The sequence below is a fragment of the Pelobates fuscus genome, chromosome 1 (genome assembly GCF_036172605.1).
Source record: "Pelobates fuscus isolate aPelFus1 chromosome 1, aPelFus1.pri, whole genome shotgun sequence".
NCBI lineage: Eukaryota > Metazoa > Chordata > Amphibia > Anura > Pelobatidae > Pelobates > Pelobates fuscus.
Genome location: NC_086317.1, coordinates 300,210,508 through 300,228,656, shown reverse-complemented (window position 1 = coordinate 300,228,656; position 18,149 = coordinate 300,210,508). Strand labels below are relative to the sequence as shown.

Below are 18,149 nucleotides of genomic sequence, written 5' to 3'. Positions count from 1 at the left end.
AGGGAAGTATGCAATAAACTAGGCAATCACTCACGTATATTAGAGAGCTTTTTTTAGAAACCATTACAATTACTAATTTTGCATCGCTTCATTTTCCGGCTAAAAATGCTCTGTTATAGTTTACAAAATAATATGAAACAACTCTCTAGTGAAGCTAAAGCTAGACAAGTATAATAGCTGAATATTCACACGGCTATTTACTGTAGTGTGAATTGTCATGAATTCATAGTAAATTTCACATTTTAGCCCAAAATAACCACGTTATAAATTTTATTTTTCATTCTTGAGAAATCACAGTTTAGTAAATAATCCTGTAAAAAAAATAAAAAAATACTTTATGGAGGAAGTTAATATATGAAAATTGTGTCTGTGTATTTCAAAGAATATGAAAAATAAATGTCAAAGCCAAGCTAATTAAGCATTACTTTGATCATTATTTAATATTCGTTTACTTACTAAGAACCTACATAATCCACAGCGCTTATTAAGGCAAATTTCATTTTTACAATTACCATTAAGGATTTCATGGATTTAGCGAAATAAACAAAACTAATCTTGGCTCTTTCCAGTACCTTTTATTTATAGCAAGCTATTTGAAATGTGTGGGTAGGGAGCAAGGGAATGCATTTTATGGGCTTAAATTATGAGCTATACTTTCAAAAACACTGCATTTTCAAGCAGGTAATCTGATAAATAAAAAAAAAAAAAAAAAAAAAGAATTGAAAAACCTAATGATTTTACTTTTAAACTTCTGTGTGTATATTCCAGTTCTATCTCATTAAACAAGTGCATTTGCTGTATTTTGATAACACGAGCCACAGCAAAATGCACAAATTTATGTCTGAATAAATACCACAAAATAAGCTTAACTAAAAAGAAGCAATCATAAACAAAAAAAGTTTTTTTCCTTTTATAGTGCAAATATTCTAAACTGTATTAGAGCAAGGTAAACTGGAGCCATTTTCAAACATAAAAAGATGATCTGTTAACTACAAGGGTGTTCTGTCTATGTCAGTGAGAGAGGCATCTACCGAACATTTCGATTTTTAACCTGGGATTAATATTTTAAAGACAAAAGTTCTACTGTGAAATGTATGTATATTTATTGAAGAGGAGGAGTATATATGCAAGAATTTAGACCACTGTTCACACTAAAGTAGACCAACTTTGCAGACATTCCTTTATCAATAAAAAGAAGGTAAACACCCAAACTTTATTTATTTTTATTTTTTAAATGATCCTGGCCTCAATTCAGTAAAGTTAGCAAGTTTTCCGGCCTGCCCCTCTCCCAATCCTTTGACGGTATAATATATGGTTGCAAACTAAGAACAGAGTAGGCCAAGCATGTAAAACATGCTTATTATTGTGGCCCAGCTGCCCTGGGGCCGCTTTCAGCTGTGGCTGCGACCAGCAAGACAGAAAAATATTTCCTGATTCTTGATCTCCCGGCCACAAGAGGGCAGAGTGTCTGTCTGTCTGCTGAGCAGACCTGAGCAGCCAATCACCCTTCCCTCCTGCTCACAGTGCCAGAGGAGCGTCTGGCCTGCATGAGCAGGGCTGAGCTGGAGGACAGACAGCAAATCGTAAGGTAGGAGAAGAGGTGCTTAGGGGAAGGGGGCAGTGTATTATATTAAGAGAGGGAAGGGACAGTGTATTAACTTGGGGGAGGGAAGGGACAGTGTATTAATGGGAGGGAGGGGGCCAGTGTATTAATGGGAGTGAGGGGGGCAGTGTGTTAATGGGAGTGCGGGGGGCAGTGTGTTAATGGGAGTGAGGGGGGCAGTGTATTAATGGAAGGGAAGGAGCAGTGTATTAATGGGAGGTAAGGGGCAGTGTATTAATGGGAGGTAAGGGGCAGTGTATTAATGGGAGGTAAGGGGCAGTGTATACATTTGATGGAGGGGGGGGGGGGCACTGTATTAATTTGGGGAAGTCAGGGGTCCAGTGTATTAAATTGGGGAGGGGGCCAGTGTATTTTAAGGAAGGAGGGGGCCAGTGTATTCAATTGGGGAGGGGGCCAGTGTATTAATGAGAAAGCGAGGGGGCAGTGTATTAATTTGATGGAGGGGGGGGGGCACTGTATTAATGGGAGCGAGGGGGGCAGTGTATTTGAAGGAAGGAGGGGGCCAGTGTATTAATGGGAGCGAGGGGGGCAGTGTATTTGAAGGAAGAAGGGGGGCCAGTGTATTAATGGGAGCGAGGGGGGCAGTGTATTTGAAGGAAGGAGGGGGCCAGTGTATTAATAGGAGTGAGGGGAGAAGTGTATAAATGGTAGGGAAGGGGCAGTGTACTAATTTGATGGAGGGGGGCGGGGGGGGGGGGACTGTATTAATTTGGTGAAGTCAGGGGGCCAGTGTATTTTAAGGAAGGAGGGGGCCAGTGTATGTATTTTTTTTAAGGGAGAGAGGGGGCCAATGTATTACAGTAGTGGGGGGTAGTGTGTTAAATTAGGGGTTGGGAGGGCAGTGTATTAAAGTGGAGTGGGGGCAATCTAGTCAATTAGAGCGGAGAGAGGAGGAGTAGTGTATTAGATTAAGGGGCAATGTATTAGATTGGGTGAAGAAAGCAGTGTATAACATTAGAGGGAGGGGGGCAATGTATTGGATTTGTGGGCAGTGTATTAGAGTGGGAGGAGGGGCAGTGTGTTAGATTGGGTCTGCATGGAGGTGCTGAACACTCCCCATGGAGATGCTGTCAGGCCGGGCAGCTTTTTGCCACACATGCACAAAAGCCCCTCAATGCTTTCCTACAGGAAAGCATTGGATTGGCGGAGATTTTCAAGTTTGATGATCTCATCCAAAGTGCAGAACACACTCATAGAACTTCAAAATAAACAAGATAATGTAATTTTGTTATTATTATTTTTTTATTACAGCTGTGCAACAGCATACATTCACCATTTCAGTCCCATTACCAAACTATTCTTAACATGTCAAGGTAGATGGACTGAAACGTTGGTTACATGCAAATGCACGTCTCCTTAAAAAAAAATTAGCTCTTTTGTTTACTTTGAAGTCCTACAAGCGTGAGGACATCCAGTGTCAGTTAGGCAACTTTTTTTTATACTGCACTTTTCGAAATAAACCTATGTTTCTATGAAAACTGACGTTTTTGTTTTTTTGCGGCCTACATAAACGTAAACCTTGTTTATTTGGCCCGTCTTAGCCTTTCAGTTTGACACGCTTGATGTAGACACAGCAAGCGAATTGTTGCAAATAGTAATCAGTAAGTGTAAAAAGTTTCACATTTGAATTTCACAGCAGAATGACATTTTGAGTATATTCTTATCCATACAATTTTCTGTCAATGGCTGTGATCTGAATTCTAACAAACATATTTTTAAGAGAGAACATCAAGAATAGTTTTTTTTTTTTAAATTAAAGGATTACTATAGGGTCAGGAACACAAACATGTATTCCTGACCCTATAGTGTTTAACCCATCATATAGGTGCCTTGCCTCCCCCTTGGCCACCCTATAAAAGTTTAAACTTACCTTAGTTTAAAACTCTGCCCCCTTTGTGACATAATCAAAATGGCTGAGTTTTAGCCAACATTTGATTGGCTAAAATCGTCATGGGACAGGGCCAAATGCCGTTTTGGCCAATTAGGATCTCCTCATAGAGATGCATTGAATTAATACATCTCTATGAGGAAAATTCAGCATCTCCATGCAGATGGTGGGGACGTTGAACGGCAGGTCTGCTTACTGTGCAGCCCTGAGCCAGGAAGCCCCTCCAGTGGCCATCTAAGGAGTGGCCTCTTGGAGGTGTCTCTAGGGACAATGTAAACACTGCCTTTTCCTTGAAAAGGCAGTGTTTGCATGAAAATGCCTGGAGGGAGCCATATACTCCCCAGAACAACTACATTAAGCTGTAGTTCTGGTGACTGTAGTGTCCCTTTAAATATTCAATTTAAAGTATTCATGCTAGTTTTTCCTTGTCAGGGTTATTCACTAGAGTGTGAACATTCAGGAAGTCAAAGTTAATTTCAATATCTTTTTTTGAACTTCACTGTGAATGTGTCGCTCAATATCCTTATTTCCTTAGGCAGGAGTTTATATAAAAGCTATGGAGTATATTGATAAATAAGTGATAAATATTTGACCTTCTCTTAGTTGTGGCACAGTATGTTCAATCTTTGCTATCTTTTTAAATATGGATTGTTGTAAAATCCTAAAAACTCAATAGTATTAAAATCACAAGAGGGGAAAAACACAACAACATAGTTTTGCTTTAGCACCAACACAATCCTTTCCCCCATCAAACTCCCTTGATAAGCTTTTTCACATTACTGCTCTGGCAACAAAGATTAAGAAGGAAAATAAGAACGTGGTATATTATGCTTCTTCTGTACTATGGCAAAACTTTCATTAATTCCCAGTTGCATTTACTGCAAAGCAATCAAAACCATACAAAAAGAGAACATTATCTAAATCAGTCCTGAGGACTTGGGATGATTAGCGATGAAGTTCTGGCCTAGTAGATATGTAGTGATTAAAGATAGTTAATACCGGGCAGTTCTAAGGAAGCAAAGCGGTTATTCTTTGGAATCTTCAAGAAGAAATGTATTTCCAATCCTGTAACTGATGCACTGAGTAGGGCACCATCGGCTCCTGCTGCTGATTTGTATTGTACGTCTAGAAGAAAAGCATTTCGCAAATATATATGCAAGCAAACATTTACTCAGAGGAGCCACATCAGATGGGGAGAAAGGCTTACGATGAAGCAATGCGGTTATTACAGTTATTACTTCTCACCCAATTACACTTTAGTAAACTGAGGAACGGCAAGATAAAATAGCTTGCCCTGGGTCACTGGTAAAAATTGAGTCTGCATTATATTACAAAGAAGATAGCAAATGTTTTTTTATAGAATACTTCACACACATTGGAATTCCTTCAGCTAAATCTTGGGCTGGAATGATTGGAGACAGCACTCTGCAAATACACAGTACACACAAAATGCACTCTATGGTATACTGCACTAAGATTCTGCCCAAGCCTCTAGGCTGTGCACAGACCAAAAAGGATTGTGAATAGGGAGCCCCGATCAATAGAACAATCACAAAAGTTGATGGACTAGAACAGTTATATATCTTTACTTATTTCATTTTATTTTGTGACATTTTATGCCAATGGGTAAGAAAACAAATAATGGATTATTACAGTACATTGCAATATTACAATTTAAATCAAAATTTAAAGTATTGAACCTAATAAAGCATTAACCATGACAAAACAAGTTTGCAACTTTTATTAGTCCACTACAATGATACTGCGATACTCAATTTAATTTTGGAAGATGTATTGGGTCGTAGAACATTAATATATCAGTGTTATGGCTTTTTGGGGAGCTCTTGTTTTTTTGAGGATTGTAAAAAAAATGTATATACATTGGAATTCAACAGTTCTTATTCTTTTAACATTTGTTGGGGAAAAAAAATGAGTACTTACATATTGAAAGCAGCTTCGGACACTAGGTTCTATGTTGCTGCCACCAAAAGAGGCCACTTCACCCAACTGTCGTGGGATTTGAATGGCATCATGGAGGAGTAGGCCCAGCCTTCGTTGGTCACAGAACCCAGTAGAACTTGCTACCTGCTTAAATAGATCTGAAAAACAAATGTCAGGATTCTGGATTATTCCAAACATGCCTAAAGATAGAAGTTATAGGTTATTCACTTAAAGAGGCAGATTTGAAAATCATATACTCTTGCTTGATAAGGTACACAAAGATCCAGTGAGATCGGTATGATGATACAATCCAATGTGCATGGATATTGATCTAATGTATTTAAATATCATTATACAGGTGAACTTTTTCAGGCATCATACTGACAAAAATGTGTTTATTTTTAACCTTGGGTTTTGGATTTAGCTTAGGGTAATGGATTGTGTAATTCTACATGCATACTTGTGAATGAATAAAGTATTGTAACAGTTTTATAGTGTTCACTGATTACAATACAGGTAGTTCCCGACTTTATGAACTAATTGGTTCCGAAGCCTATTTCATAAAGTGAGAACTAATTTCCCATAGATCACAATGTAATAAACACGGGTTCTGTTCCTGACCAACAAATTTTACCATTGAAAACCTTAATTATTAAGTCCAAATACAAAATGAAAGCATAGCAAATACATGTATGTTGTAGGAATTTTAAAGGCATGCATACCATATTGAAATCCTCATCAAATTATCATCAATCCTCATACTATTTAATGAAGAGACATGCTGCACTTGTTAAATGGGGACATCTCTCTTAAGCCCTCCTACTTATTCATTGTCTTCATTATCAGCTTCCCCCTCTCCTTTATCACTTTTATTTTACTCTTTTTATTTTTACAGCTCTCAAACTCTCCTCCTTCTCCTCTCTCACTTTCAAGCTTGCATCTCTTTTTTTAGCACTTTTCTGTTACTCCTTGTATTTTTACACCTCTCAAACTTTCTTCCTTCTCCCCTTTTTCAGGCTTTTCGGCCCTCCTCCTGCTCCTTACTATTGCTGCCTGCCAAAACATGGCACAATGGCAAACACACAGACACAGACAGCTATGTCAGACACACACAGACAAATCAAGTCAAATCTATACTCAGTAGCACACAGTGCAATAATATTACAGGATCTGTAATGTATGCCCATGAAAGCACAAAAAGAATACAGTACAATCTAAACCTGTTTTTTAGACTTCCCTTTATCTTCAGGAACTGTGTTCCTGATCCTCATCTCTCTTCTTGTCTACTCCTGACCACAAATTCTTCTTCTACTCTTCTTGTTTGTGCTCCAAAGCACTCTCCTCGGTCCTGATCCGTGGACCACTGACACAAAATGGTGAAACAAAATGACATCACATCCAGAAAAAAGTTCATAAAGGCGGGAGTTCATAAAGTGAGAGTTCATAAAGTGAGAAATGCCTGTACATATTAACAAACCTTAGTAGTTTTAAATCTGCTTAGAAGTATAAATTCTGCTTTTTGTAGCATGATTATTATTAGTGCTCATTAGAAAGGAAAAAAAAAAATGCTGAAGATCCTTCATAACCAGTAAATTGGTTCTGGCTGTATCAGTGACTATTTTTTTCAGTCGTGATTTAAAAAACAGAATAACCATTTCACATTAGAAATTGTAATAAAGCAAAATACACATTATAGAAGGAAAATACTTTTTTCCTCTATAATTCTACAACTCAATTAATCCAAACATTAAATTGTGACGCATTTTAATCAAATTCAAAATATCAACTTAAACGTTGTAGATTTCCTTAGGGCAAGCATGTCAAACTTGTGGCCCATGGGTTGCATGCTGCCCACAATGAATATCTTTGTGGCCCATCTGCCGCAAGACAGTAAAGACCAGCCGCAAGACAGTAAAGATATTTCCTGACTGATTCACAGCCTATCGCGTGCTCCTGTGGCTGCAAGAGCGCAGAGTGGCTGTCTGCTTGCACAGCAAGCCAGCCACTTCCCCTTCCCTCCTGCTCGCAGTGCCAGAGGTTTGTCTGGCCTGCTTTTCAAAGAGATGGAACTGGAGGACGGTCAGGTTCATCTTAAGGTAGGAGAAGAGGGGTTTAGGGGACCTTCCAGTGTAGTGTGTTAAATTGGGGAGGGAGCAGTGCATTGATTTGAGGGTGGGGGCAGAGTATTAAATTGGGGAGGAGGCAGTGTATTAATTTGGGGATAGGAGGGGGGCAATGTGTTAAATTGGGGGTGGGCAGTGATTTCAATTAGAGTTAGGGAGGGGGGCAGTGTATTGATTTGGGGGCTAAAATTGCTCCCTGTGGAGATGCTGATTGGCTGCGCAGATTTTTGCCACACATGCATAATAGCCTTCTTATGGAAAAACGGATATGGCTATATATAAGCTGAGTACCTCAAGTTTGATCGCAGCCAAAGTGAAGAACACACTCATAGAACTTCAAAGTCAACAAGATAACGCCACTTGTTTTTTGATTTTTTAAACAGCATACATTCATTTTTTCAGTCCCATTACCACATTTCTCTTAATATGTCAAAGTATTTGGACTAAAACATTGGTTATATGCAAATGCACGAATCCTTAAAATAAATTTGCCCTTTTATTTACTTTTTAAGCCCTAAGAGCGTGAGTTTTTGTATTTTTGCGGCCCACATCAACTTAAACCTGGTCTATTTGGCCCGTGTTAGCCTTTGAGTTTCACATGCTTGATCTAATCTAAAATTGCAAAGTTAAAAGTAAGTTGCTCTCACATGATAAAGAAAACTATTTAAATTTAAAAAGATCTACATAAATAGAAATGTAATAAAAATTAGATTAGTGTTTTGTGTCCTACAAAAACAGATTTAAAAAAAACTTTGTTTTTTTATATATAGGCCCAACTATTTACGTGAATGGGGTAGCTGGCACAAATAAAAGTAATTAGTACTTACAGACACACTTCCCAAAACACATACATCAGCAGGTACTGGCCTGCATAATGTGCAGTTGAAACCTGAGCATTTAATTGTGATTTTCCACCTACGTAACGTCTGTAGGCACGGTCATCATAATGTGCAAATGGAGCGTGCAGGTTAAATGTAATTTTCATACAAATTCAGTCATTGTGCATGAAAAAAGAAATACCATTTTGTTTATATTTTGTATAATTTTCTACTTGCTTGCTAGTGTACCTTTGCGGAAGTCAATATGTCTGGAAGTTGTTCATATGTGCAAGATGTCTCGATGGGGATCTTTTTCTTAGCTATAGTCTATTTATACGTTTGTTTACATTGAAACAACAAGCTATAGTTGAAATGGCTTCAACCAGTGGCATACTAAGGGGGGGGGGGGAGGCACGATCTGCCTCGGGTGCAACCAGGTAGGGGGGTGCCATGACCCTGGTCTGGGGGCTGGAGGGGGATGTGTGAGCTGTGGGGCCACACAGTGCCCCCAATGGCAGCTGAGATACCGGGCTGCCGACACAGCTCACAAGTGCAGAGATCAGCAATTACCAGCCGAACTGGCCGCATGGAAAGAAAGTGAAGGCGGAGCTAATAAAAGTCTGGGCTGAGCCAAACCTGCAGCAGGAACGGAGCTTAACGCGGCCCTTACCCATTGCGGTTACTGCTGCACATGGAGATGAAGCAAGAAGGAATCCCTGCTTCTCCAGTGTGACTGGCTGCCTACAACCGTGTGCGTGTGTTACTGTCTGCATGCAACAGTGTGTGTGTGTGTGTGTGTGTGTGTGTGACTGTCTGCCTGTAACTGTGCGCGTGACTGTCTGGCTACGACTGTGTGTCACTACCTGCAACTGACTGTGTGTAACGGTCTGCCTATAACTGTGTGATGTTGCCTGTAACCGTGTGTGTGACTGACTGTCTGTGGCTTTGTGATGCTGCCTGCAACTGTGTGAGAGTGTGTGTGTGACTGTATATCTGACTGTCTGGCTACGACTGTGTGTGACTTCCTGTGACTGTGTGTGCGACTGTATGCCTGTAACTGTGTGTGGGGGTGCATGGATTTTGTAGAAGGGGGCAGGTGTTTTGTATTCGGACAGGGGCCATGTATAAGGGGGGCTAAGCAGGGGGTTCATAGGAGAAGGCCAGGACAGGGGTTTTGTAAAAGGAACTGACAGGGGTATTACAAAGTTTACACATTTGTGCAATAAAAAACAAAAAACAAACATTTTAAAACATTTTGCAGCCGTTTTTTTTTTAAATTTATGGGGGTGGGGGAAGGGGGAGGGAGAGCAAAAAAACAGATCCGCCCCGGTGCCAAATGCTCTAGGTACGCCCCTGGCTTCATCACATGCAAGATGAAAGGCTCTAAGCACAGGTCAATTCTAAACAGCCAATGCATTACGTTTTTGGAAAAACTGCAATATGTACTTCCTGAAAACAATTCAACAGCATCCAAGACCCAAAGATAAGGGAATATTTTTTTGCATGTAAAGTGTATGTTTAACAGAAGAACAAAACTAGTCCCTATAAGGACATCATTTCACTTGACTATGCGGTTTAACAAATAAGCAGTCATGCACACAGTGCCTGCCAGGAAGCAGCATTTTCACTAAAATCTCAATGCAAACCTCAAGCCGAACATAGACAAATTATTATGCCTTCCAAATTGCCATTTTATCACCCTCTGGAGGCCGTGATACCAGCTCCCTCCATTAACACCATGTAGATCTGGTGCAATTATGTCCTTAAACCTCAGCATGTTTTTTAAGTTTGGTACATTTGATTTACGGATTTGTTTACAACTTAGGATTTATTTCCTCTTGAAAAGGTGAGAAGACTTCAAATATATCTGTTATTGATGTATTTATTAGGATAACAGCATTCACAAATGCATCTTTCGCTCTACCTTCATATTTCCTAAGGTACTGCAAATAGTTCTTACACACCGGCAATGCAATAAAGCAACTTAAAACAAGGATTCCGACGACAGAAGAGTCAATATGAAGCTATCAGTACAAACACTGAGTTTATGTTTTTTGCTATGAAATTTATGGGAATGTTAAGCATTTCAGGGATACGGGCAATAAGTGCCAGGTGTATTTATTTTAAAGATTTTATGCATCTAGAATCCATCAATGCAGGGAATGGTTTTGTCTCTGTTCATAAATCAGACACAAATTAAGTCCCAGTGTTGTGTAGCCTATGATTCTTCCAGAAAGGTACCCAACTTTTGTTTTATTTGTAACACAGTAAAGGTTTTCGAGATAATATGCTACATTAGTTGCAGATAATATTAATGATTTAAATTCCTGCCTTACAGAATCACATTATAATGCAATATGTGGATTTGCCAGTTTGTAGTGTTTTCAATTTTCTTTTTTCGAATTTCTCTTGAGGCAGCTGCCATTACATATAATGCTTCCATCCCTGAAGTGGAAAGCATTACTGGAGACAATCAATCACTAGGGATGTGCACGGAGAACATTTTCGGTTCGGTAATTAGGAACTTGGCGATTCGGATGTTCTCTTGCAGTGCTTAGTAGATAACTCCCCAATACCCACGGTATTGGGGAGCTATCTACCAAAAGGCTGAAAGACCAAAATTACTTAGTACTAATACTAAGTAAAAATTACTTTGTAAATTCTGCCCCTGCTCGCTATACCGCGAGTAGGGGCATGTCTATTAAACAGTGAGCAGCCACTGCTGTGTCCCCCCTCCCAATCCCCCACCTGTCCCGCACGCGGGGGGCCTTCTAACCTGAAGGGGGGACGAGTGGGGACCCAAAATCAGAAAAATGTGTGTGAGCGGTGGGTGATTGTCCTCACCCCGGCCCCCACCCCAAGTGGTGGGTGGGGGCCCCAAACGTAAAATAATGGGGGGGATCCATTGTCCTCCCAGGCCCCCACCCCTGAGCGGTGGGTAGGGGTCTTAAATAAGGGGGGGGGGGACCAATTCTCCTTCCCCCCAGCCCCCACCCCTGAGCGGTGGGTGGGGGCCCTAAATTAGAATAAGCGGGAGGACCTATTGTCGTCCTCCCCCCTGAGCGGTGGGTGGGGGCCCTAAATAAAAACTTTAAACCACCCCTCCAGATGACTAGGGGTCCCCAAACCCCTAGTAACCCCCCTCTCAAAAACAAATGAATGAAGCCCTACCTACCCCTCTCACCCTAAAAATAGTGAGGGGGGACCAATAACTAGGTACCTTTTAAAAAATAAATGAAACTTACCATTTGATGTCTTCTTTCTTCTTTCCAAAAAAGGCCCCCCAAAAAATCCATAATAACCGTCGCACAAAAAAAAAAAAAAAAGCCTAGCGCAAACAAAATATAATCCATCTACACCCATGGAGGGCACCACACAGACTGAGCTCCGCAGGGCGGAGGAAGGCTTATAAAGCCTTGCCCCACCCTGCAATTAGGCTCAAAGCACTCTGGTTGGTTGGTTTAAGCCATCCAATCAGAGTGCTCTGACAGGTAAATTAAGAGACTGACAGGTAAGTCTCTAAATTTACCTGTCACAGCACTCTAATTGGTTAGCTTGAAATCCAGCCAATCAGAGTGCTCTGTATCATTTTACACAGCGTGGGAAAGTTCTTTGGAATTGTCCCACGCTGTGTAATTTGACTTATATCAACACTCTGATTGGTGGATTGAAAGTTACCAGAGAGTTATGAGTCAAATTACACAGCGTGGGAAAATTCGAAAGAACTTTCCCACGCTGTGTTAAAAAAAGAAAACAAACAAACAAAAAAACAGGGCCCTCCTTCCAGACCGCACAAGTGGGGGCTTCTAACCTGAAGGGGGGGGGGGGATCTATTGCCCCCCCCCACCCCTGGCCCCCACCCTTTGAGCAGCGGGTGGGGGCCCTAAAGTACAAAAAGGGGGAGGAAGGGTACCTATTGCCCCCACCCCTGAGCCACAGGCTGCTCCCTGTTTACTAGATATGCCCCTACTCGCGGTATATCGAGTAGAGGCAGAATTTACTAATACTAAGTAATCTTTACTTAGTATTCGGAAATTTGGCTGAAGGACTTTCAGTCTTTTAGTAGATAACTCCCTAATTAGGGAGTTATCTACTTACTCATTCCCATCCATTGACTGGCTAAATAACTTACATTTTATATGAATGTGTTACTTGATTGTTGTAAGTGTTGCAAATGCTTACAGCTGAATCCTGGCTAGGTTTGTATACTTTTTTTATAAACTGGTATACAGTGTAACATTCTTCATTCTTCCACTGGGAATATTAGTACTTCAGCAATTCTGTGCTTCGGACATTCGGATGTATCCGTATTGCCCGAAATTCATCCGAATTGATATTCAGATCGAAACGAATTGCACATGACTAACAATCACCTAATTTATGAATAACTGAGTAATCCCAGCAAGCTTAATATATTGTTCTGGGATGTATTGCGAGAAAAAAAAATATATATATATATAGCAATACATCCCAGAACAATAAAGCACCACAATAAGTGTTTTTCATTGTCAAGGCCGGATTAGCCTTCAGCTCCAGGCCCATGCCTACGGAATAGACCCATTGTTAAAAAATTTGTAATAATATTATAATATATAATAATAATATTTCTCTCTCTTTTTTTTACTACTCTTCACATGCTCTTGCTCTTGAAACTAAAGTGGGATATAGAGGAACAAAACTTGTGTAGACTGGCTGACAATGTTTTTATTAAGGTACAGGCAACTTTTCTCACTGTGCAAATGCTCTTGCTAATTTAGTCTCTCTAACACATGTGGCATGTTCCCTTTCTTTTACACTCACTACATACACCTTTCCTCTGGCCCAGAATGTATAACAGAAGCTTCTGCCTGCTAGTAAGAAGGTGAGCAGTGGACAAGTGAGTGCTAGGGGCAGTCCTTAGAAAGCGTGGAGTGAGCGCATTATTAGACTCATTTATGCCATGCCTAGGGTGCTGTCTGCACAGTATGCCCTTTGTTGGCCAGTCTGCTTGATTGGCAGACAGCCTGGCATGCATTTACACCAGGCTAACCCAATTCTTTGAGCAGACACGCCTTTTGCTCTGGATACATGATTCGCGTCAGTGATCCACCCTTTTACACCACCCACCGAAATCCTTCTTCACCGGACACTGCTGTTAGGGGGTATGGATTTACTTGAAATATGAAAGCGAGATATTAGCATAGGGTATGTGTTTTTTTTATAGCTATATCCTGTGAGTTTCCCTCCAGCACCACCTTCACCAGATACATGACGCTTCAGGAGGTATAACGGTTTTAAATTTTTCGGTCGATAACAATCTGTAAATGGGCCAATCATAATGGTCAGCACCAGGCCCAATAGGCTCTTAATCTGGCCCTGCATACCATCTCTACTATCAGACTCATAATGAAGATAGATTTTCTGGATATATACACCAAACGGTTTTGTGCATATATCCACACTTTATAATCTTACACCTTGCATTGGAGAGAACGTGAGTGACTATTTTAAAACTTAGCACTGAATACATCAGGTATCCCTTTGATATATGATGCACTGAATACATCAGGTATCGCTATGATATATGATGCATTCATTGCATTTTAAGCACATTTATGGAGTGTTGTGTATACATCCAAGGTGATCATCTGCTTTCATTTTGTTAAACATTACACTAAGTAGGTTTATATAATTGTGTTTTCAAAGAGAGGTAAAAAAATAAATAATCATACAAGGAATACCTACATCTGTACTTATCTTCCAAATGTGCTTTACACAGGGAAATCACTCCAGTTTTAAAAGACAGTACACGGATCCTTCCTGTTCGACCACTGTTTAGAAAGAATAAAATTAAATTAAAAAAAAATTAAGATTTTAAATGCACTAAATGGCATACAGAAAACAAAAATCACAATAGTACTTAAAATATTGCATTTTGCGTATAGTTATCAAATTTTAATTGAGTTGGCATTTAGATAAAAGTAACAGAGACACATTATACATGATATATTAACAGACTTTGCACTTTTGTAGATATGGAATGTAAGAGGAAAGCCAGCACAAGTCAAGCACAACCCTGGCCAATTAGCATCTCCTTATAGAGATGTATTGAATCAGTGCATCTCTATGAGGCAAGTTCAGTATCTCCTTGCAGAGGGTGGAGACACTGAATGGCAGTGCTGCTCACTGTGCAGCACTGCCCCAAGAAGCACCTCTAGCAGCATCTGAGGAGTGACCAAGGTATCCCTAAGCTGTAATGTAAACTCTGTATTTTATCTGTAAAGAGTGTATACTGCAAAAAGCATGAAGGGAATGTTTCTCCTCACCAGAACAAATATAATACGTTGTAGTTGTTCTATTGACTATAGTGTCCCTTTAAGAGTTGCACCAGCATGAAGACAAACTGATCCTTAAATGTTTAAAATGTACGTGTGCAGTTTTTGCATGAAAGAGGCACGTTTATCACTAGATAGAAAACATGATAGGTTTGATATAACAAATGATATTTTATGCATTTTTATGATCCAAATCAAGCTACCACGGACTTCGCATTGTAGCATGGAAATAGTTAAAGAAAAAAAATGCTTCCAAAATGGCTTTAGTGTTTCTATAAACCTACTGCACAACTGTGCAAAATAAAAGTAGAAATAAGCACCAATTATTTTTCCCAACTAATTTTTTTATTAGAGCGTCTGATATCAAATTGGTCGGAAATCGCTTGTTTGACGTCTGAAAATTTCAAGGGGCAAAGCTAGACTAAAACGGATGTTCACCGTAAGCTATCAAATTCATTGACGCAGTTTTATTTTATTCACCTACATGCCACACAATAATGTAATAACTGTAGGCTGAAAAAGCCTAGTCAAATATTGTATTGTGACACTAATAGAAGAGGGCAGGGCAAACGATCATTTTCAATTACCACTGGAGTGGGTTTTTGAATGAACATTTGGAGCTTCTATATTGAAGTCCTCTAAAAGCCTTTTAGATTTATGAGAGGTGAACTCTGACCTGCTGTTTCTAGCAGCAGGCCATTCATTGTGTACCAAAGGTGACATTCAATTATTATAAGCCTATCCATAAAAACATTGAGCACATTGCAAGCAGTACAATATCACCCACGTGTCATAAACATTCAGCAGCCAGTTGAGGCACATATCCACACAGAGGGGGACGTTCACCAGGGTGTTGTGCTCTTGTTCCAATCTATCGTAAATCGTTGTTAAACAATTAATAATCTGCAGGATGTCCATGAGTTGGTCGTTCTGCTTGAGGTTGTGCTGGTCCAAGGCATCACATGCTGCAGAGAGACCCAGCAAATCCACTGCACGAAACAAAAACACAAATTACTCCTTGTTGCACAGAAAATACATAGGATTATATCACCACACTTACATCTAAAACAAGCATAATTATAAAGCTTAACATTCGTTCTTTGAAAACTATCAAAGGGTTTTAACTTGGCTCTTGTTAATATCTGAATAGATTATGACAGGTGTGTAAGCAGCAATGTAACTACCTTAATGGTGGGGGAGATATACAACAAGCAATATAACTACCCAAATGAGGTGTGCAACAAGCAATGTAACCACCTTAATGGTGGGGTAGGTGTGCAATGAGCAATGTAACCATCTTAATGGTGGGGGAGGTGTGCAGGCAGCAATGTAACCATCCTAATGATGGGGGAGGTGTGCAGGCAGCAATGTAGCCGTATTAATGGTGGGGGAGGTGTGCAATGAGCAATGTAACCATATTAATGATGGGGGAGGTGTGCAGGCAACAATGTAGCCGTATTAATGGTGGGGGAGGTGTGCAGGCAGCAATGTAGCCGTATTAATGGTGGGGGAGGTGTGCAACGAGCAATGTAACCATATTAATGATGGGGGAGGTGTGCAGGCAACAATGTAGCCGTATTAATGGTGGGGGAGGTGTGCAGGCAGCAATGTAGCCGTATTAATGGTGGGGGAGGTGTGCAACGAGCAATGTAACCATATTAATGATGGGGGAGGTGTGAAGGCAGCAATGTAGCCGTATTAATGGTGGGGGAGGTGTGCAACGAGCAATGTAACCATATTAATGATGGGGGAGGTGTGCAGGCAACAATGTAGCCGTATTAATGGTGGGGGAGGTGTGCAGGCAGCAATGTAGCCGTATTAATGGTGGGGGAGGTGTGCAACGAGCAATGTAACCATATTAATGATGGGGGAGGTGTGCAGGCAGCAATGTAGCCGTATTAATGGTGGGGGAGGTGTGCAACGAGCAATGTAACCATCTTAATGATGGGGGAGGTGTGCAGGCAGCAATGTAGCCGTATTAATGGTGGGGGAGGTGTGCAACGAGCAATGTAACCATCTTAATGATGGGGGAGGTGTGCAGGCAGCAATGTAGCCATATTAATGGTGGGGGAGGTGTGCAACGAGCAATGTAACCATCCTAATGGTGGGGGAGGTGTGCAACGAGCAATGTAACCATCTTAATGATGGGGGAGGTGTGCAGGCAGCAATGTAGCCGTATTAATGGTGGGGGAGGTGTGCAGGAAGCAATGTAGCCATATTAATGATGGGGGAGGTGTGCAACGAGCAATGTAACCATCCTAATGATGGGGGAGGTGTGCAGGCAGCAATGTAGCCGTATTAATGGTGGGGGAGGTGTGCAACGAGCAATGTAACCATCCTTATGATGGGGGAGGTGTGCAGGCAGCAATGTAGCCGTATTAATGATGGGGGAGGTGTGCAGGCAGCAATGTAGCCGTATTAATGGTGGGGGAGGTGTGCAACGAGCAATGTAACCATCTTAATGATGGGGGAGCTGTGCAGGCAACAATGTAGCCGTATTAATGATGGGGGAGGTGTGCAGGCAACAATGTAGCCGTATTAATGGTGGGGGAGGTGTGCAACGAGCAATGTAACCATTTTAATGATGGGGGAGGTGTGCAGGCAGCAATGTAGCCGTATTAATGGTGGGGGAGGTGTGCAACGAGCAATGTAACCATCTTAATGATGGGGGAGGTGTGCAGGCAGCAATATACCCCATTTTTAACTACTCCAATGGTAAATCCACAGATGTCAACATAATTTAACATTATATAGTTATGGCCACTCGCCAGTATTGTGTGGTTTTTTTTTTAAGTAGCTCTTTTTGAAAAACAGTATTACTTGTTGGGAACCAGCAATCATACACAAATACAAATGACTAAAGTTATTATTTCATGAGAAATAATACAAATTCTGAAAAACCCAAATCATCATGCGGTCATATATAGATACATGCCTTTATTACAAACACATGTATGTACTCAACCGCACCCCTCCCTCCTGCCAGTCACTGTGACTGATAATGCCATGTCTGATGCCATAAAGTGATGCCCTTAATCAGTGGTACTAATTGAAGGCAAGGGAGCAATGCCTAACAGATCCGTGATTTTGCAGATCTCTAGTGCAATTAGTTGTTGTCAAGGCTCTCATATTCCTTATTTCTTTGGGAGAGTGATAGATATTTATATCCCACTGTTCATACATAGAAATCCCACAGATCTCTAGTGATTTAATCAGTATCATCATCAGCCTACACACTGGATAACACTATGTAAGCTTTGTGCATGTTGTGATTGCAATGTAAGAGGGAGAAAAAAGTGAATTGCTCAAACAGCTTAGAGACCGCTTGACACAAATCTGATTCAGTATTCTAGCAGTCCAGGTTGCACATGTGTAGCTTGTATTGATCACGCTTGTGATCAGCTGGTATATCCTATCTAAGAGGGTCTTCCTCCTACTACA

The 18,149-nt window shown here is 40.7% G+C and overlaps 1 protein-coding gene across 3 annotated transcripts in view; it reads right to left on the bottom strand.

The window, feature by feature from the left end:
• The window catches only part of DMD (dystrophin), a 2,317,639-nt gene that overhangs the window by 92,920 nt on the left and 2,206,570 nt on the right, over nucleotides 1–18,149 (bottom strand). For all 3 annotated transcript variants that reach the window (XM_063457949.1, XM_063457957.1, XM_063457965.1), the window contains 3 exons: nucleotides 15,496–15,697; nucleotides 14,119–14,204; nucleotides 5,454–5,611 (listed from right to left, as the gene is read on the bottom strand). In XM_063457949.1, the coding sequence (XP_063314019.1) occupies nucleotides 5,454–5,611; nucleotides 14,119–14,204; nucleotides 15,496–15,697 (446 nt within the window). The remainder of the gene's footprint in view (nucleotides 1–5,453; nucleotides 5,612–14,118; nucleotides 14,205–15,495; nucleotides 15,698–18,149) is intronic.